The sequence below is a fragment of the Phodopus roborovskii genome, unplaced genomic scaffold (genome assembly GCF_943737965.1).
Source record: "Phodopus roborovskii unplaced genomic scaffold, PHOROB, whole genome shotgun sequence".
Taxonomy (NCBI): Eukaryota; Metazoa; Chordata; class Mammalia; order Rodentia; family Cricetidae; genus Phodopus; species Phodopus roborovskii.
In genome coordinates, this window is record NW_026126418.1 from 34,989,962 (window position 1) to 35,014,719 (window position 24,758).

At 42.1% G+C, this 24,758-nt stretch overlaps 1 protein-coding gene and 1 non-coding gene across 2 annotated transcripts; one reads left to right on the forward strand and one right to left on the reverse strand.

Moving 5' to 3' along the window:
* On the reverse strand, positions 1-22,779 carry Bbs5 (Bardet-Biedl syndrome 5). The gene is made up of 12 exons (XM_051184530.1): positions 22,697-22,779; positions 21,128-21,210; positions 16,140-16,205; positions 14,587-14,636; positions 14,347-14,474; positions 12,367-12,502; positions 9,899-9,994; positions 7,301-7,363; positions 5,512-5,646; positions 2,123-2,206; positions 314-337; positions 1-148 (listed from the first exon to the last, which is right to left on the reverse strand). The coding sequence occupies exons 1-12, from the start codon at positions 22,753-22,755 to the stop codon at positions 47-49; spliced, it is 1,026 nt and encodes a 341-aa protein (XP_051040487.1). The 5' UTR covers positions 22,756-22,779; the 3' UTR covers positions 1-46.
* On the forward strand, positions 17,713-17,842 carry LOC127222919 (small Cajal body-specific RNA 4). Its single transcript, XR_007834599.1, has one exon. It is a non-coding gene; the product is annotated as a small Cajal body-specific RNA 4 (non-coding RNA).
* Positions 22,780-24,758: the final 1,979 nt, after the last annotated feature.

Sequence of the window (24,758 nt, forward strand, 5' to 3'; positions counted from 1 at the left end):
TTTTAATCTTGAGGTATATTTAAATAGAATCCAGCTCAACTCAAGCTCAACTCATTACTTCCCAAAGTCCCTGTAGTGTGAATCCATCCTTCAGTTTCTCTATTGCAAGCCCCAGTTCTTCTGAAAATACAGGTTCACGGTCTTGTTGCTTTGGGGAAGGTAAGAAGATGAGGTGGGAATGGAAGATGGGCCAGGAAGAGGAAAAACAAAAAAATGTTTCACTAAGTTAGTGAATGCTAAATGCTGTCATTTTGAAACTCAAAAAAACAAAAGAGCAACAATAATAACAAAACTACAGGTAAAATGTCCTTACCTTATTTCCATCAGCAAAGTAAGCCTAGGAGATAAAGAAAATGATATTTTACATGCTTCATACAAAAATAAGTCAGGGGTCTAAGGAACAGGTAATTAATTTTCAGAAAGATTTAGTAACTAAGTATATTTCACATTTGGTTATCATGCATTTCATAGTTTCTCTACCTATAATACTACCATCAACGCTTATTTCTTGTGATGGTACAGGCCCTTTATCCTAGCATTCAGGGTGGCAGAAGCAGATTAGAACTTTGTAAGTGTGAACCCAGACTTGTCTACATAGTGAGTTTCTCAACTAGGGCTACACTGTGAGACCCTGTCTTAAAAACAAAACAACAAACATTTTAAAATTTCTTACGGCAGTACTAAAGTCTCTAAGTTGCATTATGCACTAAGCAAACAGGCTTTTTAATTGATGTATAGCACTGTTAACCTGAAAGGAGATTTAAGATGACTTCTCTGCTTCTTCTTTAGAAGATGATGGCAGAGGGGCTGGAGACATGGTTCTGCAGTTAAGAACTCTTCCAGAGGACCTGGGTTCAATTCCCAGCACCCACGTGGCAGCTCATAACTAACTCCAGTTCCAGGAGACCCAACTTCCATGGCAAAACACCATTGCACATCAAAAGAAAACCCACAAACAATTCCCTGAACCCACATGGCAGATTTGTAACCCATCTCCAAATGATCTGACACTCTCATACAGACATATATGCAGACAAAACACTAATGCACATAAAATAAAAATAAAAAAGTCATTAGAAAAAAAGGTAATTGCTTAGAGCTGGGCATGGTGGCGCTATGAGGCAGAGTCAGGTGGATCTGAATTCAAGGCCAGCCTGGTCTACAGAGTGAGTTCGAGGACAGCCAGGCTACACAGAGAAACCCTGTCTCAAAAAATAAAAACCGAATAAAAACAACAACAAAATTAACCAACCAAATAACAACAATAACAAAAAAAAGTGTGTTGGCTTTAATAGGAGCACATGAGGCAGGAGGTCAAGAGATCAAGTTCAGGGGCTGGAGAAATGGCTCGGTTGTGAAGAGCATTGAGTTTAATTCCCAACTCACACCAGCTAGCTCACAACCACCTCTAACTTCAGCTTCAGATACAGAGCACCTGTATCTACTATGTGCACATAACAAACATAAATAAATGTAAAACACATCACAACACAAAACCACAACAAAACAAAAAGAGACAACAAACAAACCCAGAAACAAACCAAACAGAAGTAGCACTTCAAAGTGTCACTATACAGTTTGAGGGCGCTTTATGCCAATTTCACATCTTTAATTGAAACTATTTCTTGCTGGAGGGAAGGTATGTGTTATGGTCAGATTCATAAGACTGCAGGATATGGAAACATTAGAAAGCACTACTTTATTTTTTTGAGACAAGATCTCTCACTAAGTGGCCTTGAACTCACAGAGATCTACCTGCCTCCATCTCCTGAGTGCTGGGATCAAAGGCGTGCACTAATACATCCAGCCCAATATCATTAGTATGTTGGGTAATTAAATAATACCTATTTAGAAACAGGAAATCATATTGCTCAGATACATATCCTAAAAGAATGCAAATTAAAGAAAAATTGTTTCCTCTAAATAACTGTTCTCAAACTAATTACTAGGTTGGGAATTTAAAAGTGCTCTCACAAAAGAAATTCTCTTGCTTAAAAAAATTGCCCTCGAACTCATGTCAAAAGTCTCAAGTTTTCCCACACTGTACACAGTCACACCATTATTAGCCATGCATGACTCAGATGCACATCACACAAATTCAATAGTGCTTTCTGGTGCTCACCACAAAAGCATCCGTGTGATCATCAGCATCGATTTCCACATCATCTTGAACTTGTTCAACTGTCAGAGCTTCAAGTGGCTGTGGCTAAAAATTAAGATGTCAGAGTCAATAGGAAGCAAGTTTTTTTTTTTTTTTTAGAAAAATGTACTGTGAGAATGGCAAGTACTAGTAAAGGATAATAACGAAAACCACTCAAGTCACTCTATAATTTATATTCTTATATTAAAACTAACTTGAGTTGTAAAAGTTAAGCATAAAGTTTTAAATATGAAGTCAACATCATCATCAAAATAATTAAAACTGGAAATGTTCATGTATACATATTTAGTGTATTTAGAGATTGTTTTTTTCTCTTTGAGACGGGTTTCTCTGTGTAACAGTCCTGCTGTTCTGGAACTCACTCTGTAGACCAGGCTGGGAACATGATGGGAATGCACACAGATCCACCTGCTTCTGCCCCCACCCCCAGTGCTGGGATTAAAGGAGTGTATCACCACCATCTGGCTGAAATGTTATTTTTTATATAATTTATTTTTAATTTATGTGCATTGGCATTTTTTTGCCTGCATGTATGTCTGTGTAAGGGTGTCAGATCTTGGAGTTATAGACAGTTGTTAGCCGCCATGTGGGTGCTGGAAATTGAATCTCGGTCCTCTGGAAGAGCAGTCGGTGCTCTTAACTGCTGAGCCATTTCTCCAGTCCCAAGATATTCTTAAAAGAAAAAAACTCTTAATTACTTTTCAGACAGAAAAGGGCTAGTCAGAAGGTCACCCTGAAGACTTAGAAAACATCTGAGAAGTCAAAGAGTGGGTGGCTATGACTAGTTATGGGTGAGGATTGGGCTCAAAGGACAGAGGAGAAGAGAAGAAATGAAAGCCAGAGAGGACAGGAAGTGGAATGCCACCAAACCTCTCCTGTGCACACTGCATTACATTCACATAGCTGTGAGAGGGTATGTCCATACAGATGTGAGAGGGTATGTCCACGCAGATGTGAGAGGGTATGTCCATGCAGATGTGAGAGGGTATGTCCATGCAGATGTGAGAGGGTATGTCCACGCAGATGTCAGAGGGTATGTCCATACAGATGTGAGGGGGTATGTCCATGCAGATGTGAGAGGGTATGTCCACGCAGATGTCAGAGGGTATGTCCATACAGATGTGAGGGGGTATGTCCATGCAGATGTGAGAGGGTATGTCCACGCAGATGTCAGAGGGTATGTCCATACAGATGTGAGAAGGGTATGTCCATGCAGATGTGAGAGGATATGTCCATGCAGATATGAGAAGGGTATGTCCATGCAGATGTCAGAGGGTATGTTCATGTAGCTATGAGAAGGGTATGTCCACATAGCCATGAGAAAGTGAAGCTAGGGGCATAGGATACAGTGAATCTGGGACTAAAAGTCAGGTTCCAGACTTTGCTGATTTTACACCATTCCTCATAGAGCAGCAGCAACAGCAATCACAGTCTGAATGGAAAGGGAGGGGTAGGCACAGGGAAGACAGGTATAATCAAGTTAATATGCAAGATGAGATAATGGAGAAAATAAAGGAAGTCCCCAAGATTTTGAGCACAGCTACCTTTGGCAATGCTAGAAGCAGGAAACAATACTAAGTCAGCAGCACACTGCATCTGAGAAGGGCATGACAAGGAGACTCTTATCAGCAATGTCATGTTTGAGGTCTGATATATCTTACTGACGGGGATAATGAAATTATGAAGTAAGGAATTCAGTTCTAGGGGGCTGGAGAGATGGTTAGTGGTTCAGAATAATCACTGCTCTTTTAGAGTGGCTCACAACTACCTATAACACTCTCTTTTGGGCTCTGAAGGCACCTGTGCACACAAGCACATACCCACACATTAACAAATAATTTATCTGGAGTCAGGATTGCCCTGTGTAGATCAGACTGGAAGTTGCTGGCCTCTGACACAGATACCCACTTGTCTCAGCCTTCTGAGTGCTGGGATTAAAATTATACACCCTGCATATAACAACACAATTTTTAAAAACTAAAAGAAATTCAATACCAGACCAAGCCTGATGACCTAAGTTTGATCCCAGATCCCCAGATCCTTTGTGGTGTGTGTGTGTGTGTGTGTGTGTGTGTGTGTGTGTGTGTGTGTGTATGTGTGTGTATACACATACACACAATGCAAAAAATTTCAAATACAAATTTATATTTCTATTATTTGAGATGCTTATCTATATGACAATATTCAAGAACTTTTTTTTTTTTTGAAATAAGGACAGTTGACAGTGTCAGCACCAGAAAAATAGATGTACAAGGCATCCAGAAACATCAAAGTTAAAGAAGCTGGCGGGGCTGGAGAGATGGCTCAGTAGGTAAAGGCATGTGCTGGTAAGCAGGATGAGCTGTCCCCGCACCCTCTGATAGGAGGGAACTGACTCCTGAAAGTTGTTCTCTGATCTCCACATGTGTGCCACAGCACCCATCCACAAAATTATTAAAACAAAACACGATGCTGGAGTAGCCAATGGTATTACTGAGGAGTATGCAGAGAAGGGCAGAGTACCTCAGTGAACATGAACTGCCCACTCCCCAGCCGGATTCTTGGCTCTCTCTGGCTGCACACTGAAGTGTGAGAGCAGGAGATGGAAGAGGTAGTGGATGTGGTATGGTTCAGCAGTCAGTATACCAGCACTGGTGCTGATGAAAGTGGGTGGCTGGGACGCCGACATTAGGGCATACACTGGGGCCCCAGCAGGGAAGCAGAGAACAAGGGAACCCATGATAGAGTGGTCGGTGATGGAACTGAAACAGGGGGAGCAAGGGTACCAGTGCAGACAGTGAGGATGCTAGTGACAGATCAGATGATGAGGGCTGCAGCTGGACAGACGATCAGACCAAAAGAGAGCTGATGCACCTGCAGAGTAAGGGTTGGTACTACAGATGAAAAAGACATGACACTCAAAACATCTCAAAACTAACTGGGCACAGTTATATGTGTCTGAGGTACCAGCAGTATAGATGCTGAGTCTAAGGTAGGTAGGAGTTTGAGGCCCAGTCTGGCCAAAAATCCTGGCCAAAAACCCTAGCTCAAAACCAAGTAAATAACTAGATAGCAAACAAACAGAAACCTAGCATGTCAGAGGCACTATCAACACATTGATGGAGCAAATTCTGGATTTTCTGCATTGTGGGACAATGGGGACCAGACTGGGCAAGAGGAATGAACGATGAAGCAATCGGCTAGAAGTCAGTAACAATCACCAGTTAGAGATGGCTAGTCTGAGGCCATACTCACTGGACCAAAGTCTACATATATGCTTAAAGTTTGTACACAGTAAGTTTATTTTTGAATTTTATAGGTAGTATGTAAGCAATTCAGCAAACTCTATATCCATGTATTGAACAAATTACCTTTTCTTCCATTTCATAATTCACTCCAAATATCGGACTGGCAGAATAGACTTTATGAAGTGAGTTGATCTCCTTAACTGATTCCTGTAGTTTTTCCACAGGATCTATTTTAAAGCCAAGAACATATCCTCCACTCTGCGAGAAAAAAATAATGAAAACACAAAAACCAAGTCTGAGGAACAATACCTAGAGGATTTGATGAATGCAGGCTAACTGTCCTTGTTTCAGAGAATCACAGCTTAGCTCTCTTAAGAAATTAAACTCTGTGCTCTGAAAATTCCAAACACAAGAACAGAGGAGTACAACAAGCCTCTAGGGAGGCATGGACGAGCTGCAGGCAGCAGTAACATGTGTGCAGCTCATTTTCTAACTTCTCTCCCTGAACCCCTGCCTCCCTCATATGCTGAAGTATGTCCAAATGGCACATAATTTCATCTCTGAACACAAGCTGATATCCCCAGGTAAAAAATATGCACAGTGGAGTGCAATGGCCAAAGGAACTAAGGGTTTTTTGTTTTTGTTTTTTGTTTTTTTGGACTAGGACTTGAGAAGGAACAGATAGACTATGGATTTAAAATGGTCTATCTGAAGCTATATATCTCTTTGCAGGGTTTCTTGCAGAGCATCTTGACTATGACTGACTGATTGTAGACTGGTAGGTAGTGCTTTGTTTAAAGTAGCATACTCTAAGAGATAAGAGCATATTTTCATGTTAAAAGCATACTTTTGAGATCGGTTCTGGATCAACTACTAACACTGGACAATATTCTTTCTCTAAGCCCCATTTAAAAAATAAAATGGTTATCAAGTGGTTGTATTAAACAGAATAAATAGACCTTGCTGGCACACTTCCTGGGATATAGAACCTAGCAAATGGCAGGAATAGGCCATGGGAAAGAATAGACATTCATTTTTAAATTTAGGAGCGGTTTTGCAATGTTATCCCTTGTTTAGGAGGAAGAACAATTGTTGAGTACACTATGAGGGAGCAGGGCTGGGAGTAACTAGAAAGATGCCTCTGATAACTCACTTAAAAACGTATTTGGGGGCGTGGTCACACAGGCCTGTTACCTCAGCACTCAGGAGGCAGAGGCAAGAGAACCATAAGCTCAGGACCAGCCTGAGTTCAAGACTGTAAGTAAAGGGTTTTTTTAAGTTTCAAATGTACTTCTGCAACTACACAACATAATGGGTATTCAGCAGTTTCTAATAGATGATGTTCAGTCTGTGAGAATATAACATCTCAGAGTATATGTGCTTTTCCACATATCCCTGCTTCTCAAAGCAAGTGTGAGTCAGACAAACCCGGGATGAAAAGACACTCCCATCCCTACCAACTTCAGGATTCTGGGAAAGGTGCCTAACCCTCCAGGCCTTAGAATCCTGGACTGTAAGAAGGGAAAACAGCCATTTCATGGAGTTATTAGATTGAGATAATAAATGAAATATGTTGAGCTAGCACAGTGATTTCCCTCATAATCACATTAATACAATGATTATATACATCTAATGAGCAAGCTGGCAGGTGATATGGTGTCCACACCTATCATCCTAGCACTAAGGAGGCTGAGGCAGGCAGCTACTGAGTTTGTAGTTGCAAACACACATAGGGAGGATTTTTTTTTTTTTTTCCTGTGGAGGCAATTACTATAAGACTTCAAACACTTCATAGGTCTTCATGTTATAGCTGATATTCTAGCAAGTAAACTGGTGACTATAGAATAACAACTAAAGTCCTAGCCACATAGTTAAAAATTTATCAGTTTAATAAAAATATAAAATACCTTACCTGCTGAGAGCTTTCTATGACGAGAGCCAAACCAAATTTTGAATCTCTAATCTTTATTGAACGCTATATAAAATGAAAAAGAAAAAAAACATACATTTTTATTATCGGATAGTAGTAACACATTTTAATTATGTACTGTGCTGTAGCCCTGGTTTTTGAAAAAAGGTCTCATTCCTCAGGCTGGCCTGGAACTAACCACAAAGCCCAGGCTGGCCTTGAACTCTGGGAAATCCTCCTGCCTTAGCCTCTTGAGTGTTGAGATTATAGGTGTGAGTCACCACATTCACTTTTGCCAAAGAATTACTCTTCATAGTCTAAAAGGCAGAAGCCCCTCTCTAACCTCATCCCGTAGGAATCGGTAAACAATAAGATCAGACTAAGACAGATGGCGAACTGACAAAGCCATGTACAGAAAACAGCTATGAGGAGCCATCTGATATAGAGCCATTCCTGACTGCTACAGTCAATGGTCTTCTGAGTAGTTTACACAAAAGGGGGCCAGTGTCATTTGTGGCTCCTAAAATAAGATTAAAGTTATGTGTACTATTCTGCTTCTCACACCTTGCCCTGGTTATTTTTTTTATTAAACTGACAAAAGTTAGGGTCATCTAGAAAGACCACCTGAACTGAGTGAGAAATGCCCTACCAGATGGCCTGCTGGGAAGCCTGCATGGCATTTCCATAACTCATAATTGGTATGAGAAGACCCTGTTCACTGTGGGTGGGGTCACCTCGGGGTAGGTGGTCCAGGAACCCACAAGAAATCAGGCTGAGCAAGCCATGAGGGTGCTAGCCAGTAGACAGCATCCCTCATGGTCTTGGTATCAGCTCCTGCCCCCAGGTTCCTGCCCTCACCTCCCTCAGTGATGGACTGGTTCTTACAACCATAAGCTAAAACAAACCCTTTCCTCCTGAAGTTGATTTTGATCAGGGTGTTTTAACACAGCAACAGAAACCTAACTCAGAATTTGTACCAGCCCACAGGGTACTGCTATGACAGATCTGACAATGTGTTTTGGGGAGGATTGTGGTGGCCTTTGAACTTAGGGCTAGAAAAGCCATTAAGTGCTCAAAGCCTAGTGGGCTGTTTTCTTTGGGAACAAGTGAAGTGTAGCAGAAATAAACTCTTTGCTCCCCAAGTTGCTTTTGGTTTCATCACAGCTATAGAAAACTAAGACACATGTCAATCTCTACCTATCTATCTAACTAGGTGACACAAGTTGGTGAGACAGGAAGAGCACATGTGTGTGCGTGCATGTACACACACACACACACACACACACACACACACACACACACACACACATACTCGGGACTGTGGAGTAGAGCAGTGGCTGAGGCTAGAGCTGAAGTTGGAGTATGACTACTACAGTGACAAGCTGTGATGTATCGTATTGCAAGCTGTTTGGGTCAGGCTGAATTCATTCCAGAAGCCGCATTTGGCAACTCTATTCTTAAATAATAAAAAAGTATTCTATTTGAAGAGCAGAAAGCACAAGGTTGTTTACCACTCAGTAAGTATTCAGCATAACAGGGGTCAGCCTAGGTAAGCCATAGCCACATAAATGAACACAGAGCAGCAGCGAACACTACACAGTGACAAAACACTGTAACCCCAAGTCTTGGGTTGTGTAGCACGAGGACTGCTGCGAATTTGAGGCCTAACCTGGGCTACATGATGAGTTCTACCAGTCAGGACCACAGAGACTCTGCCTCAAAAAACATCTCCAACTAAACGAAACCAAGCAATAAACAATACAAACATCGATTTATCAACACCTATCAGACTATCACATTTCCCCAGCCTTGATGACAAATTATTTCTGCCTGGAGATAAAGCTCGGTGGTGGGTTATTGCCTAGTTTGGGTAAGACTCTGGGCTTGATCTCCAGTACCACAGACAAAAAAACCATCATACTTCTCTAGGTTTCCTTCCTATAAACACTTTGATTTTCCATTTAATGTGCTGCTTCCTCTGCCAGAACAATGTTCCTCAATAGCAGGGCTGTACGCTGGCTCACAGTCTTGACTGTTGATCTGGAGCACAGTGGTACTGTTTTAGTTAGGGCTTCTAGTGCTGTGATAGCCACTGTGACCAAAAGCAACCTTGGGTGGAAAGGGTTTATTTCATAGTCCATAGTCATCCTGTCTCCTGTCTAGTGTTGGGATTAAAAGTATCTACTATGCTGAGTTATAAATACATTAAGTATTTTCTCTGTTAAAATAATAAACACATTTTGAATCAATGCTTTTGTTTACTTATCCTTAAGTATACTCTAAACATACTTATTTATTTGGGGGAGGGACACATATGCCCAAGTGTGTATGAGTATGAAGGTCTGAGAAACCTTTGGAGTTGGCTGTCCTTCTACCGTGGGGGTCATGGTGATTGAACTCAGGTTTGGTGGCAAGCACCTTAACTTGCACTATCTCACTGACCCCCAAAAGAATGCTTTTAGTTAATAGCATATAAAAAGGAAACAAAACAAAACAAAACAAAACAAACCCAGAACTCATAATATAACCCCAAACAATAATAATTATTAACAATATTATTACTCTAAATTTAAAGGCAGTAACTAAAACACATAGACTTACAATTTGCAGATATGGAATGCTGACATTAAAGCTGTCATTCATGTTTGCATGCCAAACAATTCTCACATTGGTAATAAAAAAAGTTCCTAAATTTCCCTACATAGGAGAGAGATAGAGATAAATCAATAATTGCTTGTTTGTGTTCCCAGTCTGGTGTTTTAATTATTATTACTATTATTATTGGTTTTTCGAGACAGCTCCAGCTCTCCTGGAACTTGCTCTGTAGACCAGGCTGGCCTCAAACTCACAGAAATCCACCTGCTTCTCTTTAAGTGCTGGGTTTAAAGGTGTGCGCCACCAATGCCTGCTCCAGTTTATTTTCTAAGACCCAGAATAATTCTGATTATCCCAGCAGTAGATTAATACAAGAAATTGGTATTATGGGATACCAGTGACTCTACTGTTTACAGGCTGGCACAATTAGAGGACTCAATGCTTGGACCCCAAAACCATTAAGCAATAGGACACCAGTATAGTTAAAACTTTTTAAGTTAGTATATTTGTCTATGGACAAGTTCTTTTTAAATTTTAAAAAATTTAGTGTGTGTGTGTGTGTGTGTGTGTGTGTGTGTGTGTGTGTGTGTGAGCGCACGTGTGCACATGCACGTGCGCTCAGGGGCATATGAATAGAGTTCACCCATTTTACTTACCCAAAAAATTCTACTTGGTATATTTTGTCAAATGCAAAATGGGGATTTGAATAACCCATTTTAAAAAAACAAAAAACACCTTAGCCAGTTATTGTTATTGGTCCATGCCTCTAATCCCAGTACTTTGGAGGCAGTGGCAGGCAGATCTCTGAGTTCAAGGCTAGCCTGGTCTACAGAGTGAGTTCCAGGACTGCCAGGGCTACACAGAGAAACTCTGTCTTGAAAAATATCAATTAAACAAACACCCCCCCACACACACACACAAAAAGGCCTTTACTATAGTGTCTGACAGCATTTTTTTGTTTTGTTTTTGTTTTTCGAGACAGGGTTTCTCTGTGTTTGTTTTAGGTGTGAGTGATCTGCCTGCATGTACGTCTGCAGGCCAGAAGAAGGCATCAGATCCCAGTATAGAGGGCTATGAGCCACCATGTGGTTGCTGGGAATTGAACTCAGGATCTCTGGAAGAGCAGCCAGTGCTCTTAACCCCTGAGCTATCTCTCCAGCTCTGACACAGCATTTTTTAAGCATTACATCTTTCTATATTTATTATTCAAAACTTGAGATATGCCTGAGCAAAGGAGTTATGTCAACTGAGAATAAATCCATGGTATAACCCCCATCAACCTACAAATATCTATATAAAACTACAGCCAAATGTGGCAATTTACCCTGCAATCTCAGGACTTGGGCAGCTAAGGCATGAGTTTAGAGCTAACCTGGGCTACACAGTGAGACCTTGTCTCAATAAACAAAACTTCGGGCTAGAGAGATGGCTTGGTGGTTAAAAGCACTAGTTACTCTTTCAGTGGACCCAGGTTCAATCCCCAGTATCCACAAGGCAGCTTACAACCACCTGTAACTCCAGTCTCAAGGCATCCAATAACCTCTACCTTCTGGCCTCTAGAGGCATCAGGCACGCATGTGGTCCACAGGTATACACAAAGGCAAGATACCTATACACATAAAATAAAGCAAACACTACCAACAACAAAAACAATGAAACTTTTTTATATTTATTTATTTTTAATCAGGGGCTCACTTTGTAGCTCTGACTGGCTTGGAACTCACTATATAGACTAGGCTGGTTTTAAGCCCACAAAGAACTGCCTGCCTCTGCCTGCTGAATGCTGGAGGTAGGCTGTGGCCACCACACCACACCTATTTTTAACTGTATATGTGTGTGTCTATATGGATGTATACATGTGAGTTTCAGTATCCATAGAGGCTACAGGTCTTGGATATCTCTGGAGCTAGGGTTCTGAAACCCAGTCCTCAGCTGAAGAAGCTGAGTTCCAGGGCAGATTGGATTATATAATAAGACCCCATCTCAAGCTAAGCACACACAGGATGGCAGATCTCTGGGGAGCTGGGTGCATGCTTGTAAACCCTGCATTCAGAAGGCAGGACTAGGAGTGTCTCCACAAACTCTAGGCCAGCCTGCTCTACACGGTGAGTGACAGGCCAGCCAGGGCTACACAGCAAGACCCTGACTTAGGGGATGCTAAGTCTATCCACACCATGGTTCATCTCTACCAGTGTGTTATGAAGAACAGTGGGAAGTGATGTGTGGCTCTGTATTTCTCACTGATGGAAGAAAACAGACTGAACTAGAGCATCTCTGAGGCCCATTGCACTTCTTGGTTCTATAAAGAATGGAAGTAGAGGAAAGGGCATAAGACCATGAAGACTAGAATAGTTCTTCATACCTAAATCCCTAATTTATCCAGATTGCTAATGTTAACAATTACACAAACCCAATGATGAATGGGAAAATGGCTGCTGAAACAATCCAAAAAGGCTCATGACTTTACACAATACCTGGTCGCTGGATAAATTCCATACGCCATTGATCTTATCATACACATGTTCTTGTGGTAATAATCTCAGCTGCTTGTTTTGAATAACTGCACTTCTCAGTTTAAAATCCCGGTACATTTTAGAAGTTTCATATGCTCTATGAAAAAGAATAAAACAAAGACCAATCAATCCAGACAGAAACTGTGGTGCTTTAGGCTGTGCTTGCTCATCTCCTAGACACACAGCTGTTAATGATTATCACTCAATTACTGTGGTGAATTCACTCTTCAGCTGTCTGTGGTAGCACCATGCCTGTAATCTCATCACCTGGGAGGCAGAAGCAGGAGAACTGTTGACAGTTTGAAGCCATCCTGGACAACATACTGAGTTCTAGGCCAGGGCTATAGAGTGAGACCATGTCAAAAACAAAACAAGGCCAAGTGTTTGGTGGCGCATGCCCTTAATCCCAGCACTAAGAAGGCAGGGGCAGGTGGATCTGTGTGAGTTCAAGGCCAGCCTGGTCTACTGAGTGAGTTCCAGCACAGTCAGAACTACACAGAGAAACCCTGTCTTGAAAAAACAACAACAACAACAACAAAACCCAAAACAAACACAAAACCCCAAAGAACAAAAAATTAGTTTCCTTTTCAGTAAGGATGGGTGACTCATTTTCTGTCATGGTGGCAAAATACTGACATATCCATTCTTCATTTCCCAGTGTTAGTCAATGTCATTAGTATTCTTTTGGCACAAAAGTCCAATTACTATTTTAATATGACCTAAAAATATTATGTTTACATCTATCCATGCATAGAAAACTCTATCAGTGCTATCAGTGCTAAAGAGTATCTAGGGCAGAGAGGGAGAAAAAATAAAACCTGGTTTTCCGTTAGTTAGGATTCTGTTATATTGTTAAGCAATTGGGTTTGAGCATTCTGTCTATAAATCTTAATTTCCTTTATCATCGAGACATAACCAGGAGAAGAATAGAACGGCTTATACTCATTTAGGAAGGAACATAAGTGTTTTTCTGTTTTTTTTTTTTCATATTTGTGTGTGTGTGTGTGTGTGTGTGTGTGTGTGTGTGTGTGTGTGTGTGTGTGGTGTTCATCCACACCACAGTGCACGTGAAGAGGCCAGAAAACAATTTATAGTAGTAGGTTCTCTCTTGACACGTGGGCTCTGGGGGCAGAATTTGGGTCATCAGGTTTGGCAGGAAGCACCTTTACCTGCTGAACCATCTTGCAGGCCCAGGACACAATATTTTTATATTATTAATAGAAAGCAGCTCCTATGATCCCTTTATGAACCATTTCAAGCTTTTCATTTTACTGCATTTTGAAGATTAGATGTTGGCCTTGAGCTTACTATGTGTTCTAGTCTTGATTACAGCACTTCTAGAGTCAAATAAAGAGCTATGGTTTAGGTGTATGACCATGAAAACTGAAAAATATATGCTATTGCTATCTTGCTGGGGCTGGGACCCGAGGCCTTGGGCCCATCAAGCAAGTGCTCAGCCACCAAGCTATACCTCATACACCCTGAGACAGACATTTGTACATAGATGTTCAGAGAAGCACTGTTAATAATCTGAAGAATTATAAAGAAAAGTTACTCAAGGAAAACATCTGAATGTCTACTTCTGCTATAAATATCTTTTAAACTCATGACTAGAATTTTTTTTTTTTACCTTGGTAGCTGATTTAGCAGACTCTTTCCAGTAGTCTTCCATTTTGCAAAGGTGGTGATATGTAGCCCAGGGTGGCCCGGACCCAATAGTGCTCCTGCTTTGTCCTCTAGAGTGGTGGGATCACAAGTGTGCACACTATGGCTTATACACTTTATAGACTCTTTCAATGTGCTTGACATATGACAATGGAGTATTCTAAATACCTGGGGTATTTGCAACTAGAAGACATTGTCAAACACCTAAATTTTCTGCTTCACACCATTACAACAAAGTGATGTTCACACTCAAAACTCCACCAGATGCTTCTGTACCTGTGCACTGCGATCACAGAGGTGAAAAGTCTGGGGCTCCCAGGAACCAGATTTGTGAAAATAAACTCAAATCGGGTGGTGTTACATTTTGTCAGAATATAAAGAGCTTCAGTTTGGCCTCGTAGTTTCTGGAAGGACAAATTTATTACAAAGTGCAGAATTAAAGGACAAGTTCCCATTTAAAGCGGAAGCAAGCTGTTTCCATTATACATACACTTCCCCAGGACTTTCCAGACCTACCGAGTTAGCAGTTCTTGTTGTAATATTCAATATGCAGTTGTAACCAATAGCTAAAATTAAAGGAAAGACAAAGAATATAAGGAGTATGATATTGTAAACTGAGAAATATAATATTGTAAAATAATTTTAAAACTTAGAACTTTAAAGTTTTGAAAAGTAAACATAAACAGAAGTACAACTTTGGTTTTGTTTTTCAAGACAGGGTTTCTCTGTATTGCTTTGTAGCCTGGCCTGGAACTCACTCTGAAGACCAGGCTGGCCTCAAACTCATAGAGATCCTCCTGCCTCTGCCTCCCAAGTGCTAAGATTAAGTGGTGTGCCACCACTGCCGGGCAGAAGTACAACTTTTAAAATTTGTATGAATTACAAACTGAAGTTAGGAATGTAGCCCAGTGGGTAGACTGCTCTCTCAGCATACATGAAGACGCGGGCTTGATCCTCAGCACTGGATAAGCAGTGCAGAGCACACACTTGGAGTTCCAGCACTCACAAGGTGGAAGCAGGGAAAGCAGAAGTTCAAGTCATTTTCAGTGACACAGCAGGTAAGAGGCTAGCCTGGAACATGTGAGAGCCCCCTCCCAAAAGGAAAGAATGAATGAAGGAATAATTATAAGAACTTGAGGGTCAACTGTGATTCCTTGAACAAATAAAATACTTCTAACATGGGAAGAGAAAAAAAAAAACAAAAAACAAAAAACTTTACCACGATTATGTTATGTTTTCAAAGACAATCAAAAGCAAAGAAGGAACAGAGATGGCTGAGCTGGTAAAGGCACCCGCTGCATCTGAATTTGATCAACAGAACCCATGGACAGGAGGGAGGAGAGAACTGACACCACAAAGCTGTCCCTTGGCACACAGAGCCCCACCCCAGACACACATCATGCACATACATAAATAACAACAAAAGATGTAAAGATGCTGGGTGGTGGTGGCGCACACCTTTAGTTCCAGCACTCCGGAGACAGAGGCAGATGGATCTCCGAGTTTGAGGCCAGCCTGGCCTACAGAGTTCCAGGACAACCAAGGCTACAGAGAAACTCTATCTCAGGAAAAAAACAAAACAAAAACGTAAAGACAAAAACTATACCCATGAAAACACCAGTCCCCCATAACCAAGACAAAACACAGGCTGAAACACAATAACATTATTTTTTTTTCACACAGGATATAGTCTGTGATCAATCTTTGATTTTGGAAGGATTTTATATTTCCACATACTTCATGGTATAAGCATAAAGGCATGGTGGTGCATGCCTTTAATCCCATGCCTTGGGAGGCAGAGGCAGGTGGATCTCTGAGTTCGAGGCCAGCCTGATCTACAGAGTGAGTTACAGGACAGAAAAGACTACATAGAGAAGCCCTGTTTTGAAAAACAAAACAAGCAAACAAACCAAAAGAAAATTGTTCCTGTGTTTTACAAGTGCCTATCACTGAGCTTTGTCCTCAGTTCTTTAGATTTTTTTGTTTATTTTAAATACCAAATATACCATCCAACTTTCCTGAAAAAGGAATTTTTCCCCCTTAGCTTCTTATCAAAGAAGAATACTTACAGAGATTGACTCTGGGTAACGCCAAAGAATGCCAGATGATTCTTAAGTTTGTTACTAAGAGTCTACCTAAAGGCAAAGCAAGTAAGAACAGGTTAGCTGACGGCCCTTTTCAAAGCACAGTCTGAGGTGGGGATGGATGCTGTGGCTCCACAGCTTGCTGGTTGGATGCCCAGCACTTGTATTAGCTGCATCATGTGTCCCAAGTGCTCAGGGTGAACATGGTGCTCCTACAAGCCTGTGATCCAAGGGCTCAGGGGTGCAGTCACAAGGACTACATGTTGAAGGCCAAAACTAGCTGCATACCAAGCCCGAGGCCAGTCTGGTTTAGATGATTAAAAGAAAAAAAGCAAAATATGGGCTGGGCAGGCAGCTCCTGCTGCCATGCCCTACCTGCTATGATGAACTCTACTGAGGGACAAAATAAACACTTCCCTCCTTAAGTTTCTTTTGTCAGGTACGTGGCCACAGAAATGAGAAAAGTAACTAACACACAGGTGTCATACAGGTGTCTCTTAGCAGTTCTCATTTTGTGTGCTGTGTTTATGTGTTTGTGGATGCACAAAGTACAGAAAACATGGCAGAGAACCAGGTGGCCTCCTCTACCGCTCTCCAAGCTGCAGTGCCCCTCCTGTGCCAGCCTGCCCTGTGCTGACGTTACAGGTATTCAGAGGACCACTGTGGTCCTTATTCACACATAGGAAGCATTCAAGTGCTGAGCCATCTCTCCAGTCCCACAGCTCTCATTTAAGTGAACCATGTACCCAATCCTGCCACAGCAGGCAAGAAAGGTTGACTGCAGACAAAGTAGTTCTTCAACGCTAGACCAAGAAGTTCAGAGTTAAGCCTACTAGCAATAAACTGAGTTGGAGTTTAGGCTTAAAATTGGGGAGGACGAAACAATTTTAAGAAGAATCTGTGTGGTGGTGCATGTCTTTAATTAATCCAGCACTGGGAAGGTGGAGGCCAAGGCAGGGGGATCTTTGAGTTCCAGGCCACCAGCCATGGCTACATAGTAAGACCCTGTCTCAAAAGGAGAGAGAGAAGGCATGGCAGGGTGGTGCATGCCTTTAATCCCAGCACTCAGGAAGCATGTAGCTCTCTGTGTTTGAGGTTAGCCTGGTCTATAATAAGAGTTCCAGGACTACTTGGGGTACATAGAGAAACTCTCAAAAAAAAAAAAAAAAAAAAAAAAAAAAAAAAAAAAAAAAAAAAAAAAAAAGAAAGAAAGAAAGAAAGAAAAGACAGATACTGTGGTGGTTTGAACAGTTTGAACAGTTATGGCCCCAGAGATCCATGTGTTTAATGCTTGGCCTATAGAGTGTGGCACTATTAGAAGGTGTGGCCTTGTTGGAGGAAGTGGGCTTTGAGGTTTCATATGCTCAAGGTACACCCAGTGTGGGACTCAGTTCACTTCCTGTTGCCTGTGGATCAAGATGTGGAACTCTCAGCTCCTTCTCCAGCACCATGTCTGCCTGCACACTGCCACATTTCCTGCCATGACATAACGGGCTGAACCTCTGAAACTGTAAGCCAGATACAATTAAATGTTTTCCCTATAAGAGTTGCTGTGGTCACTGGAAGACCAAGGCCGAGTCTGATGAAGCAAGACTGTGCTGACACACTCCTCCTAGACAAAGGGGTGGAGAGAGCAGCCCTAAATCAGAGAAAAACCACAAGGCTGAAAATTTTACAGCACTGTATTTGCTATTTTTTAAAAAAATAATTTAGCATCCATTGAAGAGAAATGGGTATGTTTACTCAACACTTAAAAAAAGAAAGAAAGAAAAAGAAAGAAAGAAAGAAAGAAAGAAAGAAAGGAAAGAGAGTTGCCATGTCATGGTGTCTCTTCACAGCAATAGAAACCCTAACTAAGACAGAAAACATAACGTGGTTCAGTTCATTGTTGATTTATGTGATATTAGAAAAGCCAAGTAGCCTCTCAGCTGCCTCCTATGAGAAAATGGTAAGTTCACTTTAAATTAGCGCTACTAAGTGAGATTACATATATAAAAATTATATATAAAAGTAGCAGTTGGCAAATAATAAACACTAAAAAGCTGTTAAGAGTGAGTAAAGAAACATGGGAGGGTTGGTGGGAGGACAGGAAGGGAAAATGATGCAATCATATTTTAATTAATTTATTTTATACAATGTTAATAGTAGTATTTTTTTTTTCTTTGAAAGGGGGAACAATGATGATTGAACCCAGGACCTGACACTTGACAGGCAAGTGCTCTGCCAGAGAGCTATAGCTCCAGTCCTATCTCCCTCCCCTCTCTCTCTCCCTCCCCTCCCTCCCTCCCTCCTTTCCTTTCTTCTTACCCTGCTCTTTCAGACTGAAAAGCTTTATTATACCAGGTTCCATGAAGCCACCCTTGTTTAGACAGTATCACTAGCACATAGGCTGTTCTCAAGTTCACAGGTTCCACGGATTCTCCTGCCTGGGCCACCCAAGCTGGGACTAGAGATGTGAACTTCTAATCCTGCCTTAGTATTTTAATGCTTTACAAACTAATTTTTACGACTTAAAAATTACAGGGGCACCAATTTCCTTGAATCATTTCACTTAGGTGATATTTTGTCTTTTATACTTTTCTATTAGCATCTCCAGAAGAAAAGTATGAAGTGGGAAGAGTTTGCCTTACAAAACTTTCAGCCAACTCTCTTCATTTTTCTGCTATTTATCTGCTACAACTTTTAAGATTCTCGTGCAGCCTCTTTTCTCAGGAAGGATCCCTCCCTGCAGCTCCAAGCCCATTCTTCCAGGCCTGGACTTTTTTCTCTGTCCTTGTTTCTTTTTCTAATCTCCCAAATATGAAATCTCCATGACCCATTTTACCCTCTGTGGCTTCAGTGCCCAATGCTAATCTGACGATTTCATGGCCGAGTACTTAGAAGTGGATTAAATGTGCTAATCTTTTGAGGTACTCACAGCTTCAAAATAGGGGGTCCTGAATGGGGCATGGCCTTAAAAGTTGGTCACCTGGAAACTGCTTGAAAGGAGCAGATGTACAAGGCTGGAAGGCAGAACTCACCGTGTCCTCTCCACCTTCATATAAACTACACACTCTGAACATTCCTGTAAACTTTCAGTGAAACAAAGCTTCCTGAATTCTAACAGAACTCTAACAGAATTCAGGTACCATGAGGGGATTATTGTAGCCAGGTTTCCCCACTCCTTCCCTTGTTATAAGCAAAAGAAAAACCCTGGATAGGATAACTTCAAGCTTCTCATCTTCTTATGACCACTTAGTGCTGAGGATTGAACCCAGGGCTTTGAACACACTAGGAGAGCATTCTACCAATGAGCTACATTCCCCAACCCCAGGAAGCCTCTCGCCCTCTGTAGTAGTTTGACCCCGGTTGCTGTGAAAGAACACTTGAATCAAAAGCAACCTGGGGAGGGCAGTCACACTCCATCATTGAGGGAAGTCAAGAAAGGAACCTGAAGCAGAAACCATGGAACAATACTGCCTGCTGGCTCCCTAATTCACAAGCTCACAGCTAGCTAGCTTTCCTATTATACAGCCCAGGACCACTTGCCTAGGGATGGTGCTGCCTACAGTGGTCTGGGCCCTCCTACAACAATTAATAGACAAACCCCCACAGACATGCCCACAGGCTAATCTGATCTAGGCAATTCCTCAATTGAGGTTTCTCCTTTCAGACAACTCTAGGCTCTGCCAAGCTGATAATTAAAGCTAATTAGGACACTGTCTATACACCAAAGCACTGATACAGGATTCTGCAGTCAATGAGTACTTGATGAATCAGAAAAAAACAAACAAAAAAAAATGTTTTATTATCCACAGTCTATTTGTTATAGAGAATGAACTGTCACAAAACACAAAAGCCTCCTTGTCAAACAGTATATGAACAACCAAATCTTGACTTCCTCAAGGTAACTCACTTTTTCACTAAGATTTAGCTACTATGACAGCAAAATCATTATTCTGTCCTACAAAGCACAAACTAAGACTTTTTATTTGCTGTTAGGTGTTCAGGAATCACTCTCCCTGTGGTCAAATAGACACCAGGGATCATTAAGAAATGTAAGCCTGCCTTTAAGGATTGCCCCTAGACACTGACAGGGCCTGCTCCTGGCTAGTGATAACAGCTTCCTCACACAAAAAAATGGGGGCTTAGGACAATTCAGAAGAAAATCTAGGAGAGCATGCAGCCACCTAAAAGCCACATTAAGCCTGTTCTGCAATAAGGTTACTGCCCCTTCCTCAGGACGCACTGACCCCCTTATCTGAATGAGGTGGCTGGTTCCCTCATCCTTGATTTCTCCTCAAGTTCTCCTCCAGAAACATTTCAGGATACACCAAACTCCCCTCTACCCCACCTGTGAGTAATAGCAATGAGTTTTCAGACCCTGATGTTGCACACTGACCACTGGTTCCAGGGACAGCTGCATTAAGGTTTTAGCTTCAGGACACTAGAGGTCCAGTTGTTTCTCAGTGCTCTAAAACAAAACAAAACAAACATTCCTACACGACTTACTGCTACTTCACTGACTATCTGACTGACTTCTCAGTGCAGCACTAAATTTTCTCCTTGCACAGGTCCACTTCTAGGGGTCAATCTGAGGGGGCTGTGCAGTGCTTCAGGACTAAGGTGAAGTGTGGCTACAGATACCACAGCCACGAATATTTAATGTTCACCACTCTGTATTCTTCTGGTGGCAGGCAGATCCAACAGTAGGAACTATTCTATGACGCCTACAAACAGGGCTCCTGGAGTTTTAACCATTACACTAGAAAAATCTCGTGTCATGAGTCAAGACTTAGTACTGACAGGCTAACACTAATGGAGAATCTGTGTTTCCTATCTGTAGGATTACTATCTACCCTTTATTTGAGAAAACCTGTGGACTTAACATCTTTCTTCTCACAGTTAAATTTACATATGATGCTTTTTCTCCAGCTAATGTGAATCAACATTTATACATTTAATCACAAATACAAAACTCAAAATCTACTCACCTCTATCCCCATTATTTCCTTTTGTGTCTTCAATTGAATCTAAACAATCAATAAGGACTTCCCCAGGTCTTGTTTTCATCTGTCTAAAATAAATATAATACTGTCAGGGTTATAACTTCAACTCTATCTGCTACCAATCTAATTAAGGAAGAGAGACATAGAGGCATAGGGCAGACAACAGTGTAAAGTATATAGCACTGAGTGCGTGTACAGTTGAAAATAACTTCCAGACCCTGGGGGGGGGGGGTCAGTGAGCCCTGAGCTGACCAGGGCCGCTTGGGAATCAGCTAGATCAAGAAGTGGAGTATTGCATACCTACAAGGAAAAGAGCAAAGAGTGCACAACTGAAGAAAACGGGAACTAGTAAGTTGAGAGAGGCACTCCGGAGAAAGGGAACTGAGTATTGAGAGAAGTGTAGCTGAGGGACTCAGGAGACAAGCTATGGAAGAATCTGGAACTCTATGACAATAGGCCCCAAGAGGTTTCTAAGTAGAGGAAGGACATCAGGCAGCTATGGGACAGAATGACTTTTAAAAGTTGTATAAGGAGTACCCTCAGGGGTCCAGTGACATGACTCAGCAAGTAAAGGTAGCTGCCACTAAGACTGATGACCGGAGCTTGATCCCTGGGACCCTAACAAAGGAGAGAAGTGACTGCCACAGGTAACTTCTGACCAACACTCCTGCATTGTGCACAGAAAGAACTTTTACTGAGCTATCTCCCAGGCCCTTTTGCTCAAGTATTTACACAGCCATCCAAGTAAATCTGCACTAGAAAGAGGGAGTATGATCAGCATTTCCCCCCCTTTTTTTTTTGTCTCTATCAACAAAGTAACCAGCATGTGGTAACTGTCTGGTAAACTGAAAATGTTCATGAAAACTGGAGTTTTGTTTGGATTAAAAGACACCTCCCCTGGCCACACACACACACACACACACAATGGAAAATCCCTAAAAGGTGTGTAATGAGTTACTGTTGTTTGTAATTTTACAAATATCCCTTCCCTTGATTTTCCAAAGGAAATAATACCACGACAGGCATCCAATTACCATAAACGCTGAAAAAATGTATCGATATTTCATTATTCCATTTAAGGAGGTACCATTAAGAAGTTGCTGAGGCGCCACGGTATTTATTGATCCAAGAACTTCAGCTGTCATATTTTCCAACACTTACAATCTCAGCCCCACCCCCAACTTCTGGGCAGGAAGGCCTTTAACCATCTTCTCTTTAAAGCCTATTCCCGCACAAACAGGGCTTCTGTTTATCAAGCTAGAAAAGATTTAGACGATAGCTCAGCCCGGACACAAGGTTTGCGTGGTCGGATGTTTTGGAAAACTCTCACTCGCTCGGCTCTCACTTCACAGTCACGCCAAGCGTTCGGGGGCAATGGATGCTATTCCTGATTTTGTTCTAGAACCCCGCTTTTGGGAATCCCTGCCCTACGTGCGCTCCACCGCTGGACCCAGGGGGGGTCCCAGCCTCGATGGGCTCACATTCGGGATAGGCAGCGGGCCAAGGACCTCGGGGGGCCGCAGCCGCGGGGGCCCAGCGCCTCCAGAGACTCACTGCGAGGACACGTCGAAGCGCACGTCGCGGTCCTCCCACAACACATCCAGCACAGACATGGCGCCAGAGGCTCTCGGCCGACGATGTCCTCGGTGACGGACGTGCGGCGTCTTGTGGGCTCCAGGGCAACGCGCCGGCTTCGTCACGATGTCTACGGCGGGCGCCGAGCCCCAAGCTTCCACAAGGTAGTGTACGCTCTTTCCCCTGCTGGTTTGCGTCACTGGGTCGGTTTGGGGCGGAAGTCTCGGAGGGTGCTTGACTTCTGTGCCATTTTTCTGGTCTCCACGCAGATTTTTAGCCATTTCGCCTTCCTGCTATTTTCCTACACCATCAAGAAATCTTAACTTCACCAAATTACGTTTCTGGTTTGGCGGGGCTCTGGCCCTGCCCACTTCGCAGACACTGGAGGTCCCAGCTCTCTCTGGCTACATTCCAGCCTGCACAGGTTCTACTGTCTGGGGTCTCAGAACCTGCACAGGTTCTACTGTCTGGTCTGGACTCACTGCTTTCCCGGAGGTGTGCACCACAGCCAGCCCTTGAGCCTTATTTCACAAGTCAGTTCTGGAGTCCCTCTATTGTGAGCAAACAGAAGGTGAACGCTTTAAGGAATGCGCAATATAGAGTGAGCGCTGGGCAAACACTTTTTCTTGTCTTTTTGTTTTGAGACTGGCAGGAGTGTGGGGTATGCGGTGTTGGGGGGATGTCACTTTGTGACCCAGACTGGCCTGGAAATCGAACAGCTTCAGCTTCTTTCCTGCTGTGGTTACAAACATGAATCTTGCCCAGGCTATGAATACTTTTTTAATAAATCAAAGTGCTTTCTTTAAGCTCGTGATAATTTTTAGTAAACAAATAAAATATTAAATAAATTGCTGATTCACACAGAGTGGTCTGGGGTTTCCTGGGCATGCTCAAGAGCTTTTCATGGTCACATACTTAAATAATAATGTGAAAACATTTGCCTTTTAAACTCTTAATTGGGTCATGGGTGCACATTATGTATAGTTGCATATGGAAGCCGATAGAAGACTCTAGTTGTTGGTTTCTCCCAGAGTTTCATATTGTTTGCCAAATTGATTGGCTTGAAATTTACTATGGAGACCAGAGTGGTTCTGAACTCACATTAACCCCTCCTACCTTGACTCCAGAATGCTGAAATTAGAGACCTGCGCCATTCTACCTAGCTGTTCCTTTTATGTACTGTGGAATTTTGGTTGTAGGATTTATTATATCCTTCAAATCATGTTAACATTATTAATCTTTCTGCCTTGGCTTCCTGAATATTGGGATTACCGTGTGAACCACCATGCTCACCTTTTCAAAATTAAAAGAGGCAGCCGGGCGTTTGTGGTGCACACCTTTAATGCCAGCACTTGGGAGGCAGAGGCAGGAGGATTTTTGTGAGTTAGAGATCAGCCTGGTCTACAACAACTAGTTCCAGGACAGTCTCCAAAGCTACACAGAGAAACCCTGTCTCAAAAAAAAAAAAAAAAAACAAACAAACAAAAAAAAAACAAACAAACAACAACAACAAAAAAAAACCCAAAAAACCCAACCACAACAAAAAACAACAACAAAAACAGAACAAAAAAATTAAGAGAGGCTGTGTGTGTGTGGGGGTATGATTTGATATGCTCTTATTTTGTAGTCCAGGCAGTCCTTGTTCACATTTCTGCCTTCAAAGTCCTGGAGTTACAGCTTTGTGTCACCATGCTGGCTGCAGCTGCCTATTATTAAGCTAGGCACCAAAAGGTTTCGTTAGAGGGACTGGTGACATGGCTCAGTGGTTAAGAGCATCAGCTGCTCTTCCAGAGGACCTGGGTTTGATTCCCAGTACTCACACGATGGTTCACAACTGTCTGTAACTCCAATTACAGGGGATCTGGCGCCCTCTTAAGAACATCGCAGGCACCAGGCACACACGTGGTACATGTGCAAGCAAAACATTCATACTCATAAGCATAATTTTTTGTTTTCAAGAATGTAGATCAATATTATTCTCATAAATATGTTAGAGAATATAATTATTTAAGAGGTTATGTATGTTGCTGAGAGTAGTGAC